Consider the following 20,660-nt stretch of genomic DNA (forward strand, 5'->3'; position numbering starts at 1 on the left):
GTTATATCCCTTGAAGATGATGAAGCACTGAAAAATATGGATGTTGACAATGAGACTCCATATATTAGTCGAAGTGAAAAAGATATCAACGCTCTGATGAACACAGTGGTTTGCAATGAAGGTGAGGCATATAAGCTATATAATGATTATGCTATTGGAGTTGGTTTTAGTATTAGGAAAGGAACCACTAGATATCATGTTGGCACAAGGGATATTTCACAAAAGGAGTATTATTGTTCAAGTGAAGGTTTTAGTAAAGAAGTTAAACTTTGTGAAACAAGATACCGTAATAGATTTGAAACAAGAACTGGTTGTCAAGCTATGGTCCGTTTTACAATTGTAGATGGCATGTGGAAGGTCACAAAGTTTATATCAGACCATAACCATGAACTTGCATCACCTAGTGAAATTCATCTCTTGAGGTCTAATAGGGAGTGAACTGCTTCCAAAGCCAGTGTCATAAACTCAATGATCAATGCAGGCATAAGTACCAAGCATGCTTATGCTTATTTGTCTAAAGAAGTTGGGGGAAGTGAGTGTGTTGGTTTCACCAAAAGAGATTGCTATAACTATGTTAATAAGCAAAAGATGGTTTTGATTGAAGCAGGTGATTCTCAAAGTTTAATAAATCATTTCAAACATAGAATGAGTGGTGATGCGATGTATGTGTACACAGTTCAAGTTGATCAGGAGAATAGAATGACAAATTTTTTTTGGCGAGATGGGAGATCAAGAATTGATTATGATTGTTTTGGTGATGTGGTTGTTTTTGACACCACTTATCGCACAAATAGATATAATTTAATTTGTGCGCCATTTGTTGTGGTTAATCACCATTGGCAAAATTGCATGTTTGGTTGTGCATTCTTGCTAGATGAAACTACAGATTCCTTTATATGGCTATTTACCTCATTCTTAGAATCAATGGGAGGGAAAGCACCAAAAACAATCATCACTGATCAAGATCAAGCAATATCCAATGTCATTGCTAAAGTGTTTCCTAATACTAGACATCAGTTATGTTTATGGCATATTTCAAAGAATGCTCCTTCTCATTTGGGTAGTTACAATTCAAATCCTGAATTTCGTAGGCTTTTCTATAAATGTTTACAAGGTTGTGAAACAGAGGCTGAATTCCAAGCAACATGGGATAAAATGATAGATGAATTTAGTGGTCTTAGAAACCATAAATGGTTAAATAATTTATATAAAATTCGTGAAAAGTGGTGTATGGCTTTGAATAATGATGTATTTTCAGGTGGATTTAAATCATCTCAAAGAAGTGAAAGCACAAATAATGTATTGAATGGTATTGCAAACAAATCAATTTCACTTACAAAATTTGTGCTTTCATTTGAGGATGTAGTGGCAAGGTGGCGTTCTGAAGAAGCAAGTGAAGATTATAATTGTAAAAAAGGTTTGCCTTCTCTTGCCATTAGGAATAGTGGCATTTTGAATCATGCAGCAAAGGTTTATACTAACAAAATTTTCAAGTTATTTCAGAATGAGTTGCTTAATGGGATTGCAACAAATTGGTCAGAAATTGCTTGTCATGATAATGTTTACTCTTTTGAAGTAGTGGGAGAGTGGGGAAACTCAAGGACAAGAACTGTGCATTTTAATGCTTCTACTATGGATATTAGTTGCACCTGTAAGAAATTTCAGTCTATGGGATTATTGTGCTCACATGCATTAAAAATTTTTATTGTCAAGAATGTGACCAAGATACCAGATAATTATATTTTAAGGAGATGGACTAAAGATGCAAAGAAAAGGATGATTGAATATGTGCAAGGAGAATCTCATGCAAATGATGAGGAGACTGCAACCATTTTTCATAATAATTTGATGAAGCTTTCTTATGATATTATAATGAGAAGCCAAGGAAATGAAGCTACTAGACAATTTTGTCGAGATGCACTTCGGAAATTGGACATTGATATTAACAGGGAGCTAACAAGACTTCAATTAAGTGAAAATGATGCAACAACAGAGAATCAGATTATTGATTCATTTAATGAAGATGATGAGAGTGATCCTATTTTAGATCCTCCACGAGTTAAGCGGAAAGGTGTTTCAAATGCAAGATTAAAGGGTCATTTTGAAAAGAGAAAGACCAAAGCCAGAAAAGAATCAAAAAATTCAGGTATTTAATATATTTAATATTTTTAAAATTAAAATGTTGCATATAATTTTTTCTTAATTGTTCATTGTGTAATGTAGGAAAAATCATGCAATCAAATGTTAAAGAGTCTTCACAAATTGGCAGTGAGAGATCTTCACAGTATGCCTGTATTGTTCCTACAAATATGGGCATAGAATATTTTAGTCAACATGATTTCCAACAACATACCAAGCCTATGTGCAAGCAATTTGAAAGAATGCCAACCCACACGGCCATGTCAATTCAAAATAGAATGAATAGTTTTCCATCTCAAATGTATTTGTCTATGCCATTTCAATTGCCTATGCAAACACAAATGGCTACTACTATGCCATTTCAGGTATAACTAGTTAAACACTTTTATTTATTGTTAAGATGATTCATAAATTGATTTGTATACTAACAAAAAGTATGACATTTGTTTTGAAGGCACACAGAGTTAATTGCAACATTAATAATAATGTGCCATATACATGCATGTTACAAGCCATGGAATCAACATCACATTTAGATCAAGTAAAGTAAAAGTGCAAATAGTTTATATTTATTTCAATACAATCAGAATATCCAATTTTAAGTAAATTAATTATTATCATTATTTTATAGGGATCGAATTCTAATATCCAAAAGAAACAATGAATTTTTCATTTGCTTGAAGAGTGTAGATTCCATGGTAAATAAATTATCACTTTATTATTATTATTATTATTATTATTATTATTATTATTATTATTATTATTATTATTATTATTATTATTGCCTTATTGTTTTTTTTTTTAATATGTTTTTACAGGCAGCATTCTAGTTGGTGGAAGAGAAGTTTTTCCCAAGCATCATATTACTTTCTTTAGTGTAGGATGTTAGACATTTTATTTATTAAAAAGTGTGCATTTATCGTTGAAGGATTATGGGTTTTATCATTTATTCAACAGGTATTTATTATTGTTATAGTTTACATATTGTACTTGCTTGTATGAGAATTAATTGTGATTTTATTGCATTTACATTGGAGATAGGGCATTTTATTTATTTAAGTTACAATGCTATATAATACTATTAGTTTTAGTGTTTTACATTCGCCTTGTAGTTCAAAAGAAGAGAAATGAGATATGACGTAAAAATAAAAAAATGAACTTGATTTTAATTTAAAGCATAAAGCAATAAAGGAGTTGTAAAGTGCATCAACTTGTTGTTTTTAGTGCTAAAATGCAAAAGAAAATGTAAGAGAGACGATACAAAAGATTAAATTCCATGTGTTCAAACCACAAAGCGAGCAACTTATCTTGACTAGCTTATTCGGCAGCTTTTTACCAAAAAGAAATTTGTATATTTTGTATTTCTATGTAAAAAAAAAAAGAAATTTATATATTTTGTATTTGTATATAAAAAAAAAGAAATTTGTATAGTTTTTATTTCTATGTAAAAAAAATAGAAAATTGTTCTAGCAGTAAAAAAACGTAGCTATTTTTTTATTTGTTCTTTTAGATTTTCTCTTTTGGTGCTCTTTGATACTGTAGTTTTTTTTTAAAGAACTTCTAATTGTAGTGAAAATTTTAATAATTCTTTAACTGTGTAAACTTTTAATTGTAGTGAAAAATTTAAAACGTGAACTTTGATGATTTTTTAACTGCTTAAAATATAATTTATTATTTTTAATGTTTTCACGTGTCCAATTAAATTTTGATAACTTTTTTTTAATTTTAATTTAAATAATACACATGTTAAAGTTTGATTGGGTTGCCATACCAACTAGGAAATCCTAGTTGGTATAGCCGGGTCAGCATATAATTTCTCGCATTTCAATCAATTTTCCACAGAAACACAGTTTGATTGCTTTCAAATTTGCAAGATTCTGCTACAACAACAATAAAAGAACATAAAATACTTTTACCAAAAAATAAAATAAATTCTATGTACACCATAGAAATAATAAAATAGAATAATAATTTGTAATTTTTCCTCTTCTCCATTCCAAAGTGTTATAACACTGCTCCCAGTTATGTTAAGCTCCACGAGATTCTCAGTATAAATTTGGGATGGCATCAAAGAATAAAAAAAACCAAAGTATAAAATAATTTGTAATTTTTTTAAAAAAAATTAGAATTCTTGTATTAAGTAAAATTAGGAAAATTTAACCAGGCAAATCATCCTAATTCCAGCAAATATAAAACCAAAGACTATTTTTTAAAATTCTATTTTTTTAAAATCATCTACATCATCAAATACAACAAGAACCTTTTTAGAGCAAAGATGCTGCAATCTCAAATTTTTGTTTTTTCTACCAAATAATTCAAAAAGAAGTTTTTTTTTTTCTAATTCATGTCTTGATGATATTTCTCTAACATTTTCTAGAAAGCAGCAGTTCCCCTTAAAGTGAGAAGAGATTCTTCCTGATACTTCTTTGGCAAGAGTTGTTTTACCTATGCCCCCCATTCCCCATATTCCAACAAAGCGAACCTCATCATCGAGCCCAACACATAATAATGACTCAATCCAGCTGATTTGTGATGGTTGGGTGTTACACTCATTTCATATAGGCATTTTAGGGTAGTTTTGCATCTATTTTGCCCTTATATTTTAGTAGATTTTATGTTTTTAGCTTTATTTTAGCTTATTTGTTAACTTTAGATACTTTATATTTGATTTTAGTAATTTTGTTGTTTTTTATAGGATTTTGTGGCAAATCGAAGATCAATGAGTGCAATAGGAAATAATTTGAAGAGATTTGAAGTTCTTTAAGCATGGAGGAAAGTTGAAGAAATCAAGCCTTGAAAGAGCAAACTAGCCGAAATTTGCTTGAGACTTTGCTTAAGGTCATGCTTAGGGTAAAGCGGCGGTTAAGGTGCAGCACAAGTCAAGCATGAGCAGAAAAGTCTATTTTACTCTAAGTCTGCCGAGATTTGCTGAAGGTCTGCTTAACCTTAAGCAGACAGTGCGACCAGAGGCTAAATTTGCTAAGAAGCTGCTCAGGGTTAGGCCGAACCCTAAGCAGAATGCCCAGAACGTAAATAGTGCTGCTGACTTGGATAATTTTACACCTCATTTCCTATCCACTCCTTGTCTTTTATTTTACTTTTAGGGCAACTTTTAGGGACCATATAAATTCATCATTTTCCTTATTTTTTCCATAAGAGGAAGGGGAGGAAAAACAAAAAGGAAAGAAAATTTAATAGAAAGAGAGAGGAGGCGCCATTTTCTCTTGGAGGAGGAGCTGCTGCACGAGTTTTGGAGCTCCAGAAACTAGAGACCTTGGTTCTTCCATCTGGGTTTTTCTATTTCAGTCCTCTTATCATATTTTTCTTTACTTTTCCATCAATATTTCTTGTAAATACCATTATGAGTGAGTAATTTCTTTAGATTTCAGAGTTGGAAAGTATGTCTTAGATTAATTTGTGGATTTGGATTGGGTATTTCCTTATTTTACATAAATATGAGTTTTGATTCCTTCCTTGTGTGCTTGATTTACTTGCCTAATGTTGGTACCCATTGGGTATTGTGTTAATCTTTGATTGAAGGACCGAAAGGTGAAAGTCATTGATAGTTAATCAAGGATTGGAACTTAAAATCACCTAGATTTAGAAATAAACTAGGACTTTAAGAGGAATTAATTATTGGTTACAAAACTTAATGGATTTTAAAATAATCAAATACATACGAAAGTAGGTTTGGTTATTTTAGAATACGCTTTGATTTGCTTGAAAAAGATATCAAAGGGATTTAGAATCAATTTCCTTCAAACTCTATTTTCTTTTAAAAATTGGAATGCCCAAGACAAATCTCAATTAATTTATGCATAAACCCCCAACTCTGGAATCACTTTTACCATAATTAGACTTTTGCTTAAATTACCCATTGTTAATTTTAGTTTAATTGCGAGCTAGAATTAGAATTTATTTGTTTGCTCTTTACCCATTTCAATTAGATTAATCAATTTACCTTGCTCATTTACATTTACCATATATTCATTAATCATTAGCCCAAATAATCGCTTCATTCATAGTTTAGTAATCAAACAGCAAATCCTCGTGGGAACGATACTTGATTCATCACTTTATTACTTGAGACGACCCGTATACTTGCGGATTCGCCACACCAAGTTTTTGGCACCGTTGCCGGGGATTTGATTTTTGTTTGATATTGAACAATTGTTTGTTTGGTTAATTTGGGCATTTTATTTTATTTCTTTTTACCATTTTACTTTGAGAATTTGTTTATTTTTGTTTTCCAGGTGCTTTATTTTATGAGAAGGACAAAAAGTGAAGAAATCAATCTATTCTTTGACCCAGAAATAGAGAAGACAGCAAAAGCTTTAAGAGCAGAATCTAAGAGGAGAAAAGCTGAAATTAAAGCTCAACAACAACAAGAAAGAGCACAAGAGCAAGAGCAATTACAAGAAGAAATGGCTGACAACAACAACAACAACAATAACAACCGCTCTGTGAAGGATCATGCCTATCCTAACATTGGAGATTTCATGCCAAGTATCACAAGACCAAGGGTAGAAGCTAATAATTTTGAACTGAAGCCTGCACTCTGTCAAATGGTACAACAAGCACAATTTGAAGGAAATCCAAGTGAAAGTCCACATGTGCATCTGGCACACTTTCTTGAGATCAGTGATATGTTGAAGATAAATGGAGTTTCTGATGATGCAATTCGACTCAGATTATTTCCTTTTTCTCTGAAGGACCGAGCTAGAGAGTGGTTACATTCTTTGCCACCGGGTTCTATCACAACATGGGATGAACTTTCTCAAGCATTTTTGGCTCAATATTTTCCACCAAGCAAGACAGCTAAGCTAAGAAATGAGCTGACTTCTTTTAAACCTAGAGATGATGAGAGCTTGTATGAAGCATGGGAGAGGTACAAGGATTTGCAAAGGAGATGTCCACATCATGGGATTCCTAAGTGGATGCTTGTTCAACACTTTTACAATGGAGTTTCACCAGCTATTAGGAGTACAATTGATGCATCTTCTGGAGGTGACCTTATGGAGAAATCTGAAGATGAAGCTTTTTCCGCTCTTGATAAAATTGCTTATAACAACTACCAATGGAGTTGTGAGAGGAATGAGATCAAGAAACCAGCTGGTATGTTTGAGCTTGATGCCATGAATATGATTAATGCTAAGTTTGATGCTTTGACAAGGAAGATGGACAAGTTAAGTATGAAAGTAGATTCTTCAGCCGGAGGTTCTAGTAATTCACTAGAAATTGGGCTGCAAATGTCAATTGTGCAGTGATTTTTTCTGCACTTAATCAAGATTTTTCAAGTGAGCAAGTGGATTATGTGGAGAACTACAATCAAAGACCAGTGGTAACCCATTTTCTGCAACTTATGATCCAAAGATGGAGAAACCACCCAAATTTCTCTTGGGAGGTAGACAAGGGCAAAATCAGAATTTTCAAGAACCTTACGGATATCAACAAAATCGAACTTTCAGTGAGAATAGAGGTCCTCCTCACGAATTTCTAAACCTCAAAATGCACCTGCTCCACCTCTACCACAACAAGCACAACTAGACAAGACAGCTAGATTGGAATCTATGATTGAAACTCTACTTGTGAGCCATCAAAGTCAACAAGAAATGATTTCTCAATTAGCATCTAAAGTGGATCAAATGGCAACACACAACAAGATGTTAGAGAATCAAATAGCTTAACAAGCTAGCTCTTCAAGTAACAAAGCATTTGGGAAGCTTCCTAGCCAACCAGAAAATTCAAGGGAGCATTGCAAGGCTATTACATTGAGAAGTGGAAAAATATTGAAGAATGGAGATAAAAAGATTGAAGAGGAAGTTGAAGAAAAGAAAAGCAGAGAAGGAGATGAACAAACTGAAGTTGAAGTTAGAATTGAAACTGAGAAAGAAAATTCAATTGAAGAAAAAGGAAGTAAGGAGAGGGAGAGCAAAGAGGAAGAACCTAAATATGTTGCACCTAAAGCCTACATGCCACCTTTACCATTCCCACAAAGGTTTCAGAAAGCAAAATTAGATAAACAATTTGGGAAGTTTTTGGAGGTATTGAAGTCTTTGCATGTGACTATTCCTTTCACTGATGCTTTAGCACAAATGCCTTCTTATGCCAAATTTTTGAAGGAGATTTTATCTAACAAGAAGAAATTGGAGGAATTTGAGACTGTAGCTCTCACGGAAGAAAGCAGTGCTATTTTGCAAAATAAGCTTCCACCCAAACTGAAAGATCCTGGGAGTTTCTCCATACCATGTCACATTGGGGATATCAGTATAGATAAGGCTTTATGCGATCTTGGAGCCAGTGTTAGTCTGATGCCATTGTCTATCTATGAGAAAGTGAAGATTGGAGAAATGAAGCCTACTACCATATCACTACTGATTAGCGAGATAGATCTATTAAATTTCCAATTGGAATAGTTGAGAATGTTCCTCTGAAAGTTGGGAAATTTTTCATACCAAAGGATTTTGTGGTATTGGAGATGGAGGAGGATGTACACATTCCTATTATTCTTGGTAGACCTTTCCTTGCTCTTCTTTGAGCTGTGATAGATGTAAAAAATGGGAGGCTTACATTAGAAGTTGGGGAAGAGAAAGTAGAATTCAATTTGTTTCAAGCAATGAAAAAGAAAGATGATTCAAACTCATGCTTGAGAGTTGATGTGATAGATGAAGAGGTTAAAGAAGTGCTTAAGAAGCAACATCCTAAAGATCCCTTAGAAGCTTGTTTGGTTCATAACATCAAAAAAGGGGATGAAATTGAAGAAGCTGCAGAATATGCTACAATTTTGGAAGGAAATCCACCATTGCCTATGGCTGATATTGAAAAAATTGGGGACTTGAAGCAAGAAACAACTTCATCATCAAAGCTTGAGAAAAGTGAAGCACCTAAGGTAGAGTTGAAACCTCTTCCAACAAATCTCAGGTATGCTTTTCTAGGGCAAAATTCTACATATCCTGTGATTGTTAATGCTAAATTGACTGATTGTGAGGTTGAAAAATTATTGAGAGTTCTTAGGAAGCATAGAAGGATAATTGGTTATACCATTGATGATATTAAAGGAATACATCCTTCTGTGTGCATGCATAGAATTTTGTTGGAAAATGACCATAAAGCCTCTCGAGAATCACAAAGGAGATTGAATCCAAACATGAAAGAGGTTGTGAAAAAGGAGATCTTGAAATTGCTTGATGCAGGTATCATTTACCATGTTTCTGACAGTAATTGGGTAAGTCCAGTTCATGTTGTACCTAAGAAAGGGGGCATCACAGTGGTGAAAAATGAAAATGATGAACTAATACCTACAAGAACTGTAACTGGATGGAGAATGTGTATAGACTATAGGAAATTGAATAAGGCAACTAGAAAGGACCATTTTCCATTACCATTTATAGATCAAATGCTTGAGAGACTAGCTCATCATTCTTATTTTTGCTATTTGGATGGCTATTCATGGTTCTTTTAGATCCCTATTCACCCAGATGATCAGGATAAAACTACCTTCACATGTCCTTATGGTACCTTTGCATATCGAAGGATGCCATTTGGACTATGTAATGCCCCTGCTACATTTCAATGATGTATGATGTCCATATTTTCTGACATGATTGAGGAAATTATGGAAGTGTTCATGGATGATTTTTCTGTGTATGGTAAATCTTTTGATGAATGCTTATCTAACTTGTCTAAGGTTTTGCAGAGATGTGAAGAGTTCAATTTAGTTTTGAATTGGGAAAAGTGCCACTTTATGGTACAAGAAGGAATTGTTTTGGGACATCTTGTGTCAAACAAGGGTATTGAGGTGGATAAATCAAAGATAGAAATTATTGAGAAAATGCCACCCCCAACATCTGTGAAGGGAGTGAGGAGTTTCTTGGGGCATGCTGGATTTTATAGGAGATTCATCAAGGATTTCTCTAAGATTTCTAAACCTCTTACCAATTTATTGAGTAAAGATGTAGAATTTAATTTTGATACTAATTGTATGAATGCTTTTTGCAGGATAAAGGAAGCTTTGATATCTGCTCCTATTATGCAGCCACCCGATTGGTCATTACCTTTTGAGTTAATGTGCGATGCTAGTAATTATGCTATTGGGGCTGTTTTGGGACAAAGGAGAGATAAGAAGGTGTATGCAATATATTATGCAAGTAGGACCTTAGATGATGCTCAAATAAATTACTCTACTACAGAGAAAGAGTTTTTGGCAGTAGTATTTGCAGTAGATAAATTCAGGTCCTATCTTGTGGGATCTAAGGTCATAGTATACACAGATCATGCAGCTATCAAGTATCTCCTTCAGAAAAAAGAGGCTAAACCTAGATTGATAAGGTGGGTGCTACTCCTTCAAGAGTTTGACTTGGAAATTAAAGATAAGAAAGGAGTAGAAAATGTGGTAGCAGATCATCTATCTAGATTGAGGCAAGAACAAGGAGACAATCTGGGAAAAGAACCCCCAATAGATGATTATTTTCTGATGAGCAAGCTGTTATTAATCATGAATTCAAAAACACCTTGGTATGCAGATTTTGTGAACTATCTAGTGTGTGGAATCCTTCCACCTGATTTAACATGGCAGCAAAAGAAGAAATTTCTTTTTGATGTGAAGGATTATGATTGGGAGGAACCATTTTTATTCAAGAGATGTGGAGATGGGCTGATTAGAAGATGTTTAGCTGATGAGGAGATAGGGAATGTTATCAAAGATTGCCATTCTTCACTTTATGGGGGTCATATGAGTGTGACAAAGACTGCAGAAAAAGTTCTTCAAGCAGGGTTCTTTTGGCCACACATGTTTAAGGATGTGAGGAAGTTTGTAAATGCATGTGATAGGTGTCAAAGGATGGGTAATATCTCAAAGAGAGATGAAATGCCCCTCCAAAATATATTGGAAGTGGAACTATTTGATGTGTGGGGTATTGATTTCATGGGACCTTTTCCATCGTCCTTGGGACACAAATACATTTTAGTTGGAGTAGATTATGTAAGCAAATGGGTTGAAGCTATACCATCTCCAACTAATGATGTAAGAGTTGTGATTAAATTCCTTAAAAAGTTCATTTTTACAAGATTTGGAACTCCACGTGCCATTATAAGTGATGGAGGTTCTCATTTTTGCAACCATCAATTTGAAAGATTATTGCAAAAATATGGAGTGAAGCATAAGGTTGCAACACCCTACCATCCACAAACTAGTGGTCAAGTGGAGATCTCTAATAGAGAGCTGAAAAGAATTCTTGAGAAAACAGTGAATTGTTCGAGGAAAGATTGGTCACTAAAGTTAGATAATGCTCTTTGGGCCTATAGAACAGCTTTTAAAACCCCTATCGGAACTACCCCATTTAGATTGGTTTATGGGAAGGCTTGTCATTTACCTTTGGAGTTAGAGCATAGAGCATATTGGGCCATAAGGACACTGAACTTTGACTTAAAAACTGCAGGAGAAAAAAGAATGCTGCAACTAAATGAACTTGAGGAGCTTAGATTGGATGCTTATGAAAATGCCAAGCTTTACAAGGAAAGAACTAAGAGATGGCATGATAAGCATATTAGGAGGAAAGAATTTCAAGAAGGTGATATTGTTCTCCTATATAACTCTAGGTTAAGGTTATTTCCAGGAAAATTGAAGTCAAGATGGTCAGGGCCCTACACTGTTATAAAAGTATACCCCTATGAAGCTGTTGAGATAGGCAATGAGACCTCAGGGACTTTCAAAGTTAATGGGCAGAGATTAAAACATTATATTGTTGGAGAACCCACGCAAAAGTTTGTAGAGGTTTCATGGCTTGGTTCTCGATCGAGGATACTTAGGAGAATTGGAGTGGAAGGTCAAGCTTAAGACCTTAAACAAGCGCTTCTTGGGAGGCAACCCAAGCGTATCCTTTTATAGTTAATTAATTTCCATTTAATTTCATTTCAGTTTTCACCCCCATTAATCTCAAAAGTGACATTTGTTTATCTTCTGTAGGTCATTCATGAAGATGGGGCAAGTTTACACTTAGTGGCAAAAACAAAGAATTGAAAAGAAGCAAGTATAAGCAAAATTCTGCACTTTATGCAGTGCCTGTGAACAGTAATACCTTTAAACTTGTGCTAAATTGCTGATATTGCAATCTACTTGATAGCACATGTTTGATTTTGTGTTTTGTGTAAATTCTGTGAAATGCAACTTGAATGAGGATCAATTTTGATATTTAGGACTGATGAGAGCTTTATTGAAGTGCAAAAATAATGTTTGTTAAGTTTCACTTTTTAGTGTATATATAATTTTGTAGTCTGATAGGAATTTGCATGCTTTTGTTTGGAATTGCTGCTAATTTTTGAATTCTGCAGATTTTGGTTACTGTATATGCTACTGTTCATGCTGTTAAAAAGGTCAATTTCTACATTTTTTCTGCAATTCTTGGTTGATTGGAACTTGTCCAAAATGCTGCTGAAAATGTGCTTTTGGTATAAGTAAAGAAAGGAGACCATTTCATTAAATGTGTACAAAGGTAGTCAAAATAGATGCCTAAATTGAAAAAAATGCTTGCATGAGGTAAATGAAAATATATGGTGTTTGATGAGTGCTAAGAGATGATGAACTTAAATCCCTCAATTTTATGGTGTTTGTGTGTATTTGGTAATTGCTGAGGGTCATGATAGCATTCCATAGCTTTTGGACTGTTTTTGGTAAGCAAAACCACAATTTTTCTCAAAACCTGCCGAAACTTGCTGATGACATTGCTTGTCAAGCAGAGTCTTAAGCAAATTCTGCTGAACCTTATGCCTAACCCTAAGCATGGCCCAGAATACCACATGTCTACCCCACATTTTAAAAGGCCCAGCACTTCCGCCAATTTTCCAAAAGCTTCGCCCACACTCCCGATAAACCTCATCGACTCCTTTCTCACGCCATTTCTTCCGGCAATTTTTACAGGAAGCCGAAAGGTTTCTTCCTTTCCATTAAAATGGTAAGAACTAAAATGTGGTCTTCCCACAAACCCAAACTCAGTGGACTTCGACATTCTGTCAAATCAAAAATGGGTATTCCATCCTCATTACCCACAAACCCTAACCCCAGCCCCAGTCCGCCATTACCTCAGTCACCGCCACCACAAACGCCGCCATTACCTCAATCGCCACCACCTCAGTCACCGCCACCACCCCCAAGCCAAATACCACCTCTCATTCCGTCGACTCCCCTCTCGCCGCAATCCGAGCCACAAAATGAAACACCAATTCCCGACTCCCATTCCCCAGAACCAGCGCCTGAACCTGTGCCTACTCAAACGAAAACCCAAGGCAAAACAAAAAAGGCTGCAAGTAAACGTAAGAAAACCCCTGTCGGAAAACGGAAATGAGTACCCTCTGTTCCTTTCGACCTGAATTCTCCACCTCAGCCGTCCTCTGAACCAGTTAGCAAAAGGACCAGGTCTTCCTCACAAACTCCAGCACAAGTGACCCAATCACTAATAACTCAGTCTCCCTTACACTCTCCAGCACCTGCGTCATCTGCAGATACTATAGAAGAGGTAATTTCTCCATTACCTTGGGCTTTTAGGGATATGGATATGAAAAAGGTCTATGAGAAATTAGTTTCTAAAACTATTTTGGCAAACAAGTATATGGATGAGCAGATTTTGAAAGAATTAGGCATTTATGACTATGTATTTGCCTATTTGAATGCTGTTAGCTGGACTGACTTTGCTAAAATTAGGGAACCAGTGTACAAGGATCTAACCCTCGAATTTTTGAGTTCCCTAAGGTTGAGTTTCAAACCAACAGTGCCTGAACATAAAGATATGATATATTTTCGATGTGCTGGAATTGATAGGGAATTAGACATGGCTGCTATGAATGCAATTTTTGGTTTTCAGGATTCAGGATATAAAAACATGGAGTGGCAACAAACTGTTTATGACCCTGTTCAATTCTGGAACGATATTGCACCTTTTGGAGGTTATTATAGACAGAGGACTGCAAAAGCCTCTAGGATAGTTGACCATGTATTGAAATACCTCCATAGGTTCATTACTTACACTGTTTTAGGAAGGGGACACAGATATGATTGTAGGTCTTTGAGGATTTGTTTCTCTTGTGGTGCATGAAGGAGAGAAAACAAGTAAGCACAGCCCATTTCATAGCTACTCATTGGCACCAAATTGTCACAAAGCATACTAAAGGTAGTATTGTTTTTGGGGGGTATATAACTGCTATAGCAAACTCATTTAGCTTTGATGATAGTCTATATAAATTCTTTGCCGGTTTACGGGAATCATATATAGACACAATGTTCTTGCATATGGATGTTTGTGAGAAAGTAGGCCATACCTATACTGCATTACAATGACATCCACGATACCACTGCATGCAGACCCCACCACTTTTGCACCAGCAGAACCACAACCAACCTCTACCCCACAGTTTTCAGCAGACATTTTATCCATCTTAAGATCCTTGGAATCCAGAATAACAAGTTTCACTGTCCAACCATCTGTTTCCTCACCTGACACCACAGAAATTCTTGCTACCTTGAAGAGCTTAGAAATCAAAATTGAAACCATGGGTCAGGAGCAGGTTAACCAAAAGAAGAAGCTAGAAAAGAAACTTAAAAAGAGACTTTTATCTCTTAAAAAGAAACAGAAGCAACATCAACTTCAAATGCTGGAGCTTTACAACAAACTGGCCTAATCCTACAACAATTTATATCATTGGGGCCAAGCCATGTTTCAAGAAATGAAAGACTTAACAGAAAACTTGGAAACTGCTTCTGAAGCTTCGGATCACAATGAACCTACTACAGAACATGAAGCACACCCTAGTTCAGCAGCAAAGCCTTGACAGCAAAGCTTGATCAGTAGCAATAGTTCTAATTTCTGTTTTAGGTTTATTTTTGTAATTTGTTTATTTTAATTTTCAAACTTTGGTCATGGTTGTAATACTTTGGTAATTAGTTTTTATGATTCTACCTGCACTTCTTTCCTTTAGTTTACTTTATTTTATTTTATCTTCTGATATGGACATAGATACTCTGTGAATGCTTTTTGGTTTAATTTTTGATTTAACTATTAGATTTTATTTCTTTACACTCTTTCATTTTCTTGCACATTATTTTTGCACTTTATCTTTTCTTCAATCCTAATTTTGTTGACATTGATGAGTTGCACAAATTTTCTTTGAGCCGCACCTGTTCCACATCAGTTGGAGGTAACAGCTTACCCTTACACCATTTAAGCTTATGGTATGTTACCAATTCTTATGCTTTCGCTTTACCCTACGCAGCAGATTAAACAACATCTTAAGCAGTGTAAACTCATACATTTGGAATACTTTTTCACATTTTTTTCTCTAAAGCTTCATTGTTAATATCAGTTTGAGTTAATTTTGAAATACTTGAGCTTATATTGATTTAATCCCCAATTGTATATATTTCATTAATTGATTAGTTCACACAATTTTGCCCATCTTTGCATCCATTTTAGACATTGAGGACAATGTTTCATTTGAGTTTGGGGGTGAGGGCAAAATTTCTGCAAAATTTTTAAAATTTTCATTCATTCATTTATTGCATTTCATTCATCCATATATAGATAATCCATACACTTATACATATACCACACACATGTCTATACCCATACACATACATTTGCATATAGTTTTCATATAGATTACACTTAGTTTTAATTTGATTTATGCATTCATTTTAGGATCATGCATATCATAAAAATAAATTTTTACCTTGTCCTTAGAGGATTGAGAGTTGCTTTGAAGAGCAATTGAGCTTACTTTTAGAAGGGTTTGATGGATTGAAAGTTCTAGATAGGTGCAAAGTTATTAGATTCTTGCTTTAGTTTATATCTTCTTAGCCAAGGGCCACCCAATCAATTGCATTGACTTTGAGTGCTTAGAGAAAACTCTAGGGTGAGAAGTATCTAATTGATGTCTCACCAATCCTAGAACAATCTTTCTAAACCTTTCAAGGCGAAATCATAGCATGCACTTGAAAAAGAAATGATCTAGGCATTCTTTGAATTTTAAACCCACATTTTAGCCTTAGCCAACCTCACTTAAAAATTTCCCTTTGGAACCAATTTGAGCCTACATTTATCCCTCTTATTCCTTTGGAACCCACATTAATACCTAGCCATAAATCCAAACACTTACCTACCCTCTATGAGATAATCCTTTGAGTGATAGATACAATTAAAAAAAAAAATAATAATAATAATAATTAGTTAGGAGAAGTGACTAAAAAAAAAAAAGGGGCTAGCAAATTCAATTATGGTATGTAAAGTAATTCACCACCCAAGTACACAAAAAAATGAGTTTGGGGGTGAATTGAAAGGGATAATTATAATTCAAAGTCAATGTCATTTATGTAGTCCCTCCAAAAGCTTCAAAATTATATGCTAGCATTGGTGAATAGTTGTAAAGCTCCTTCTCCCAATTGATTTTAAAAAAAATATATATATTTTGTGTATCTTGATCTTTTAATAATTTGATTATTCTCATATTTTGTTACCTTTATCCTTTTCTTGTTAGCCACATTATCACCCCCTTAGCCCCATTACGATCCTTGAAAGTCCTTTTGATCTTTTGATGGTGTTTTGCTACATTAGTGGAGATTGGAATAGGAGAATTGCCTATGGGATTGGGATATCATTAAATCCATCCATTTACTTCCATCATTATTTGAGACACTTTAGTTTATGGATTACCCTATAGTCTATTTAGGCATGATTATTCTTTGTGATTGATTGGTATGGGCTTGATGATATGGATAATTGACCCAAGGCTAAGCGGTGATAACTTTGGTAAAGATTAAACTCTTTGCATCTTGAAAGTGGGTATATGGTTTGTTGGTGGCTAAAGGTAAGCTTGAGAGTTTGGATAAGTAATTTTCATAAATTTAAGATAAGGTACCCCAAATTGCATTAATTGTTTTTAATTTGCTTGAGGACAAGCAAAGGTTTGAGTTTGGGGGAATTTGTTACACTCATTTCATATAGGCATTTTAGGGTAGTTTTGCATCTATTTTGCCCTTATATTTTAGTAGATTTTATGTTTTTAGCTTTATTTTAGCTTATTTGTTAACTTTAGATACTTTATATTTGATTTTAGTAATTTTGTTGTTTTTTATAGGATTTTGTGGCAAATCGAAGATCAATGAGTGCAATAGGAAATAATTTGAAGAGATTTGAAGTTCTTTAAGCATGGAGGAAAGTTGAAGAAATCAAGCCTTGAAAGAGCAAACTAGCCGAAATTTGCTTGAGACTTTGCTTAAGGTCATGCTTAGGGTAAAGCGGCAGTGCTTAAGGTGCAGCACAAGTCAAGCATGAGCAGAAAAGTCTATTTTACTCTAAGTCTGCCGAGATTTGCTGAAGGTCTGCTTAACCTTAAGCAGACAGTGCGACCAGAGGCTAAATTTGCTAAGAAGCTGCTCAGGGTTAGGCCGAACCCTAAGCAGAATGCCCAGAACGTAAATAGTGCTGCTGACTTGCATAATTTTACACCTCATTTCCTATCCACTCCTTGTCTTTTATTTTACTTTTAGGGCAACTTTTAGGGACCATATAAATTCATCATTTTCCTTATTTTTGCCATAAGAGGAAGGGGAGGAAAAACAAAAAGGAAAGAAAATTTAATAGAAAGAGAGAGGAGGCGCCATTTTCTCTTGGAGGAGGAGCTGCTGCACGAGTTTTGGAGCTCCAGAAACTAGAGACCTTGGTTCTTCCATCTGGGTTTTTCTATTTCAGTCCTCTTATCATGTTTTTCTTTACTTTTCCATCAATATTTCTTGTAAATACCATTATGAGTGAGTAATTTCTTTAGATTTCAGAGTTAGGAAGTATGTCTTAGATTAATTTGTGGATTTGGATTGGGTATTTCCTTATTTTACATAAATATGAGTTTTGATTCCTTCCTTGTGTGCTTGATTTACTTGCCTAATGTTGGTACCCATTGGGTATTGTGTTAATCTTTGATTGAAGGACTGAAAGGTGAAAGTCATTGATAGTTAATCAAGGATTGAAACTTAAAATCACCTAGATTTAGAAATAAACTAGGACTTTAAGAGGAATTAATTATTGGTTACAAAACTTAATGGGTTTTAAAATAATCAAATACATACGAAAGTAGGTTTGGTTATTTTAGAATACGCTTTGATTTGCTTGAAAAAGATATCAAAGGGATTTAGAATCAATTTCCTTCAAACTCTATTTTCTTTTAAAAATTGGAATGCCTAAGACAAATCCTAATTAATTTATGCATAAACCTCCAACTCTGGAATCACTTTTACCATAATTAGACTTTTGCTTAAATTACCCATTGTTAATTTTAGTTTAATTACGAGCTAGAATTAGAATTTATTTGTTTGCTCTTTACCCATTTCAATTAGATTAATCAATTTACCTTGCTCATTTACATTTACCATATATTCATTAATCATTAGCCCAAATAATCGCTTCATTCATAGTTTAGTAATCAAACAGCAAATCCTCGTGGGAACGATGCTTGATTCATCACTTTATTACTTGAGACGACCCGTATACTTGCGGATTCGCCACACCATTGGGGGACTAGATTTTTCTCTTCACTTTGGTATAAATGATTCGTATGACCCAAAACGTCATTGACAATAACTTGAAGAAGTTTATACTCGTTCCTAGCAACAGTGTATGAAGAAAAAACTATAGTAAGTTTAATTACTAAGCACAGATTAAACAAATAATCACACTAGATAAATAAAGTTAATAGTATTATCAGAATTATAAAGGTAATTACGTGGCCTCAGTCAAATCCTTCCCGTCAATATTGGCGGCTTTTGTCAATGCAGTTCTCCACTTTTGCACCTTATCAGGATTGCCCTGGAAATGCCGCTTGTGCTTAGCTAATGCCTCGCCAAAACTATTTTTTTGTTCCCTTACATCATCTGGATCAACATGGTAGAATACAGGAATTACGTCCTGTAGTTGTTCGTCCCTGCACTTCAAGATCATCACAAGTTCATCCAAGCACCATGGAGAATCAGCATAATTGTTTGAGAAAATAATAACTGAAACTTCAGCCTCTTTAATTGCTTTTATGATTGCTGGCTCAATCTCTTCCCCTCTTTCAAGTCTATCATCCATAAATGTCCTAATTCCTTTTTCACACAAATTACCGTAGACATGGCTAGTAAAATTGTATCGGGTAGCTTTACCTCTAAAACTAAGGAACACATCATGTTTAGAAGAAGAAGAAGAAGAAGAAGAAGCCATATTGGATGGTTTTGTGTACAATACTGTGTTCATTTAGCTAAGAGAAGTTTATATGGTTTATATATTGCTGGTGAAGAAGATATTCTGGTGTAATTTGCCTCGGCGGAGAAGAAAAGAAAAAACATTGTTGCAATCGTGGCTTAGAAACTATCAATAAGTTATTGAAAAGGACAAAGGAAAAATTGATCAGGCACTAATTTGTAACACCCTTATCCTTACTGAAAATTATTCTTCTTTGTAACACCCTTATCCCTACTGAAAATCATTCTTCTTTTACTTCCTAGGACTGTGGAGTTTAGCCAATTGGAGCATCTAAAACCATCAAACTGATACTGAACATCCATATTATATCACCCCCGCAAAACTGGTGAGTTGGGAGGTGGTGAGCTTCTGGTGAAAAGTTCAGTGAGTTAGCATTTACAATACATATCAATAATAAAATTTTTTGAACAAGCTGAATAAAGTAGATGATAAATTTCAACATGCATGCTATACAAATTCTAAAATCTCCATATCAATCTCAAATTAAATTCTTCCTAGTTTCTAATCATTCCTCACATATATAAAAATATCGATAATTGGCTCTTGACATCTAAGGATATGCCGATATATCAAAATAGATATCAAAATCATATCCATACTGTATTAAAATTGTAGTGGCGGCTTCATCTTTCTATAGCAGTCTTTTCTACTGTAATAATTAAACTATTGGCATCTCTCTAACAGGAGCAAATATGCTAAATATAATTCTATATCTTATAGTGATACTAAGGCATATGATAATTGTCAAAACCATAAATTTATATTTTAATAACATGCTTTATATACTATTAAAAATTTAAAATATATTATTAATAAAAATTATTAGCGAACATTCAATGACGTGCATAAATTTCGTAACTCAAAATTTTTAAAAAAATTTTTACACAAAGTTATAGTGCTATTATGTATGATATTTTATAAATTATTTATTACTTTTATATATTAACTTGATATTATTTATTACTTTAATATTAAATGTATAAAATGATGTTAAAAAAGTGAAAGTGTTGTTAAAGTTTAAATTTATTGTAGTGCATTGATTTGCTAATATATTCAGTTCAATTTTTTTTTTTCTGAAAAATTAGAATTCTTGTGTTAAATAAAATTAGGAAAATTTCCTAATTCCAACAAATATCAAACCAAAAAACTCAGCTTGAGGCATTTAATATCAATTGAAAAAACTTAGAGACCATAAAAAACAAATAATTAAAACTTTAAAAAAATACATTTATATTAACAAAG

At 34.0% G+C, this 20,660-nt stretch overlaps 2 protein-coding genes and 1 non-coding gene across 3 annotated transcripts; 1 reads left to right on the forward strand and 2 right to left on the reverse strand.

Annotated features, from left to right (window-relative positions):
- The first annotated feature begins 468 nt into the window (after nt 1-468).
- LOC110665675 (protein FAR1-RELATED SEQUENCE 5-like) lies at nt 469-12,546 on the forward strand. Its single transcript, XM_058128768.1, has 4 exons — nt 469-2,146; nt 2,224-2,292; nt 2,958-3,016; nt 12,469-12,546. Exons 1-4 carry the CDS (start codon nt 469-471, stop codon nt 12,544-12,546), a joined length of 1,884 nt encoding a protein of 627 aa, XP_057984751.1.
- On the reverse strand, nt 6,960-7,066 carry LOC131170076 (small nucleolar RNA R71). The gene has a single exon (XR_009141019.1). It is a non-coding gene; the product is annotated as a small nucleolar RNA R71 (small nucleolar RNA).
- Nucleotides 12,547-18,783: 6,237 nt separating the features above from the next.
- On the reverse strand, nt 18,784-19,509 carry LOC110635444 (disease resistance protein RPV1). The gene has a single exon (XM_058128685.1). The coding sequence runs from the start codon at nt 19,407-19,409 to the stop codon at nt 18,897-18,899; it is 513 nt and encodes a 170-aa protein (XP_057984668.1). The 5' UTR covers nt 19,410-19,509; the 3' UTR covers nt 18,784-18,896.
- Between the last annotated feature and the right edge of the window lie 1,151 nt (nt 19,510-20,660).

This window comes from Hevea brasiliensis, chromosome 10 (genome assembly GCF_030052815.1).
Source record: "Hevea brasiliensis isolate MT/VB/25A 57/8 chromosome 10, ASM3005281v1, whole genome shotgun sequence".
Lineage (NCBI taxonomy): Eukaryota > Viridiplantae > Streptophyta > Magnoliopsida > Malpighiales > Euphorbiaceae > Hevea > Hevea brasiliensis.

What these genes read in the sequence shown, in the direction of transcription:
- LOC110665675 (XM_058128768.1), top strand. Translation starts at nt 469, where the DNA reads ATGATCAATGCAGGCATAAGTACCAAGCATGCTTATGCTTATTTGTCT. An exon ending in GAGATCTTCACAGTATGCCT is followed by an intron (nt 2,293 to 2,957) that starts GTATTGTTCCTA and finishes ATGTTTTTACAG; the next exon opens with GCAGCATTCTAGTTGGTGGA. An exon ending in ATCATATTACTTTCTTTAGT is followed by an intron (nt 3,017 to 12,468) that starts GTAGGATGTTAG and finishes TGAATTCTGCAG; the next exon opens with ATTTTGGTTACTGTATATGC.
- LOC110635444 (XM_058128685.1), bottom strand. Translation starts at nt 19,409, where the DNA reads ATGAACACAGTATTGTACACAAAACCATCCAATATGGCTTCTTCTTCT.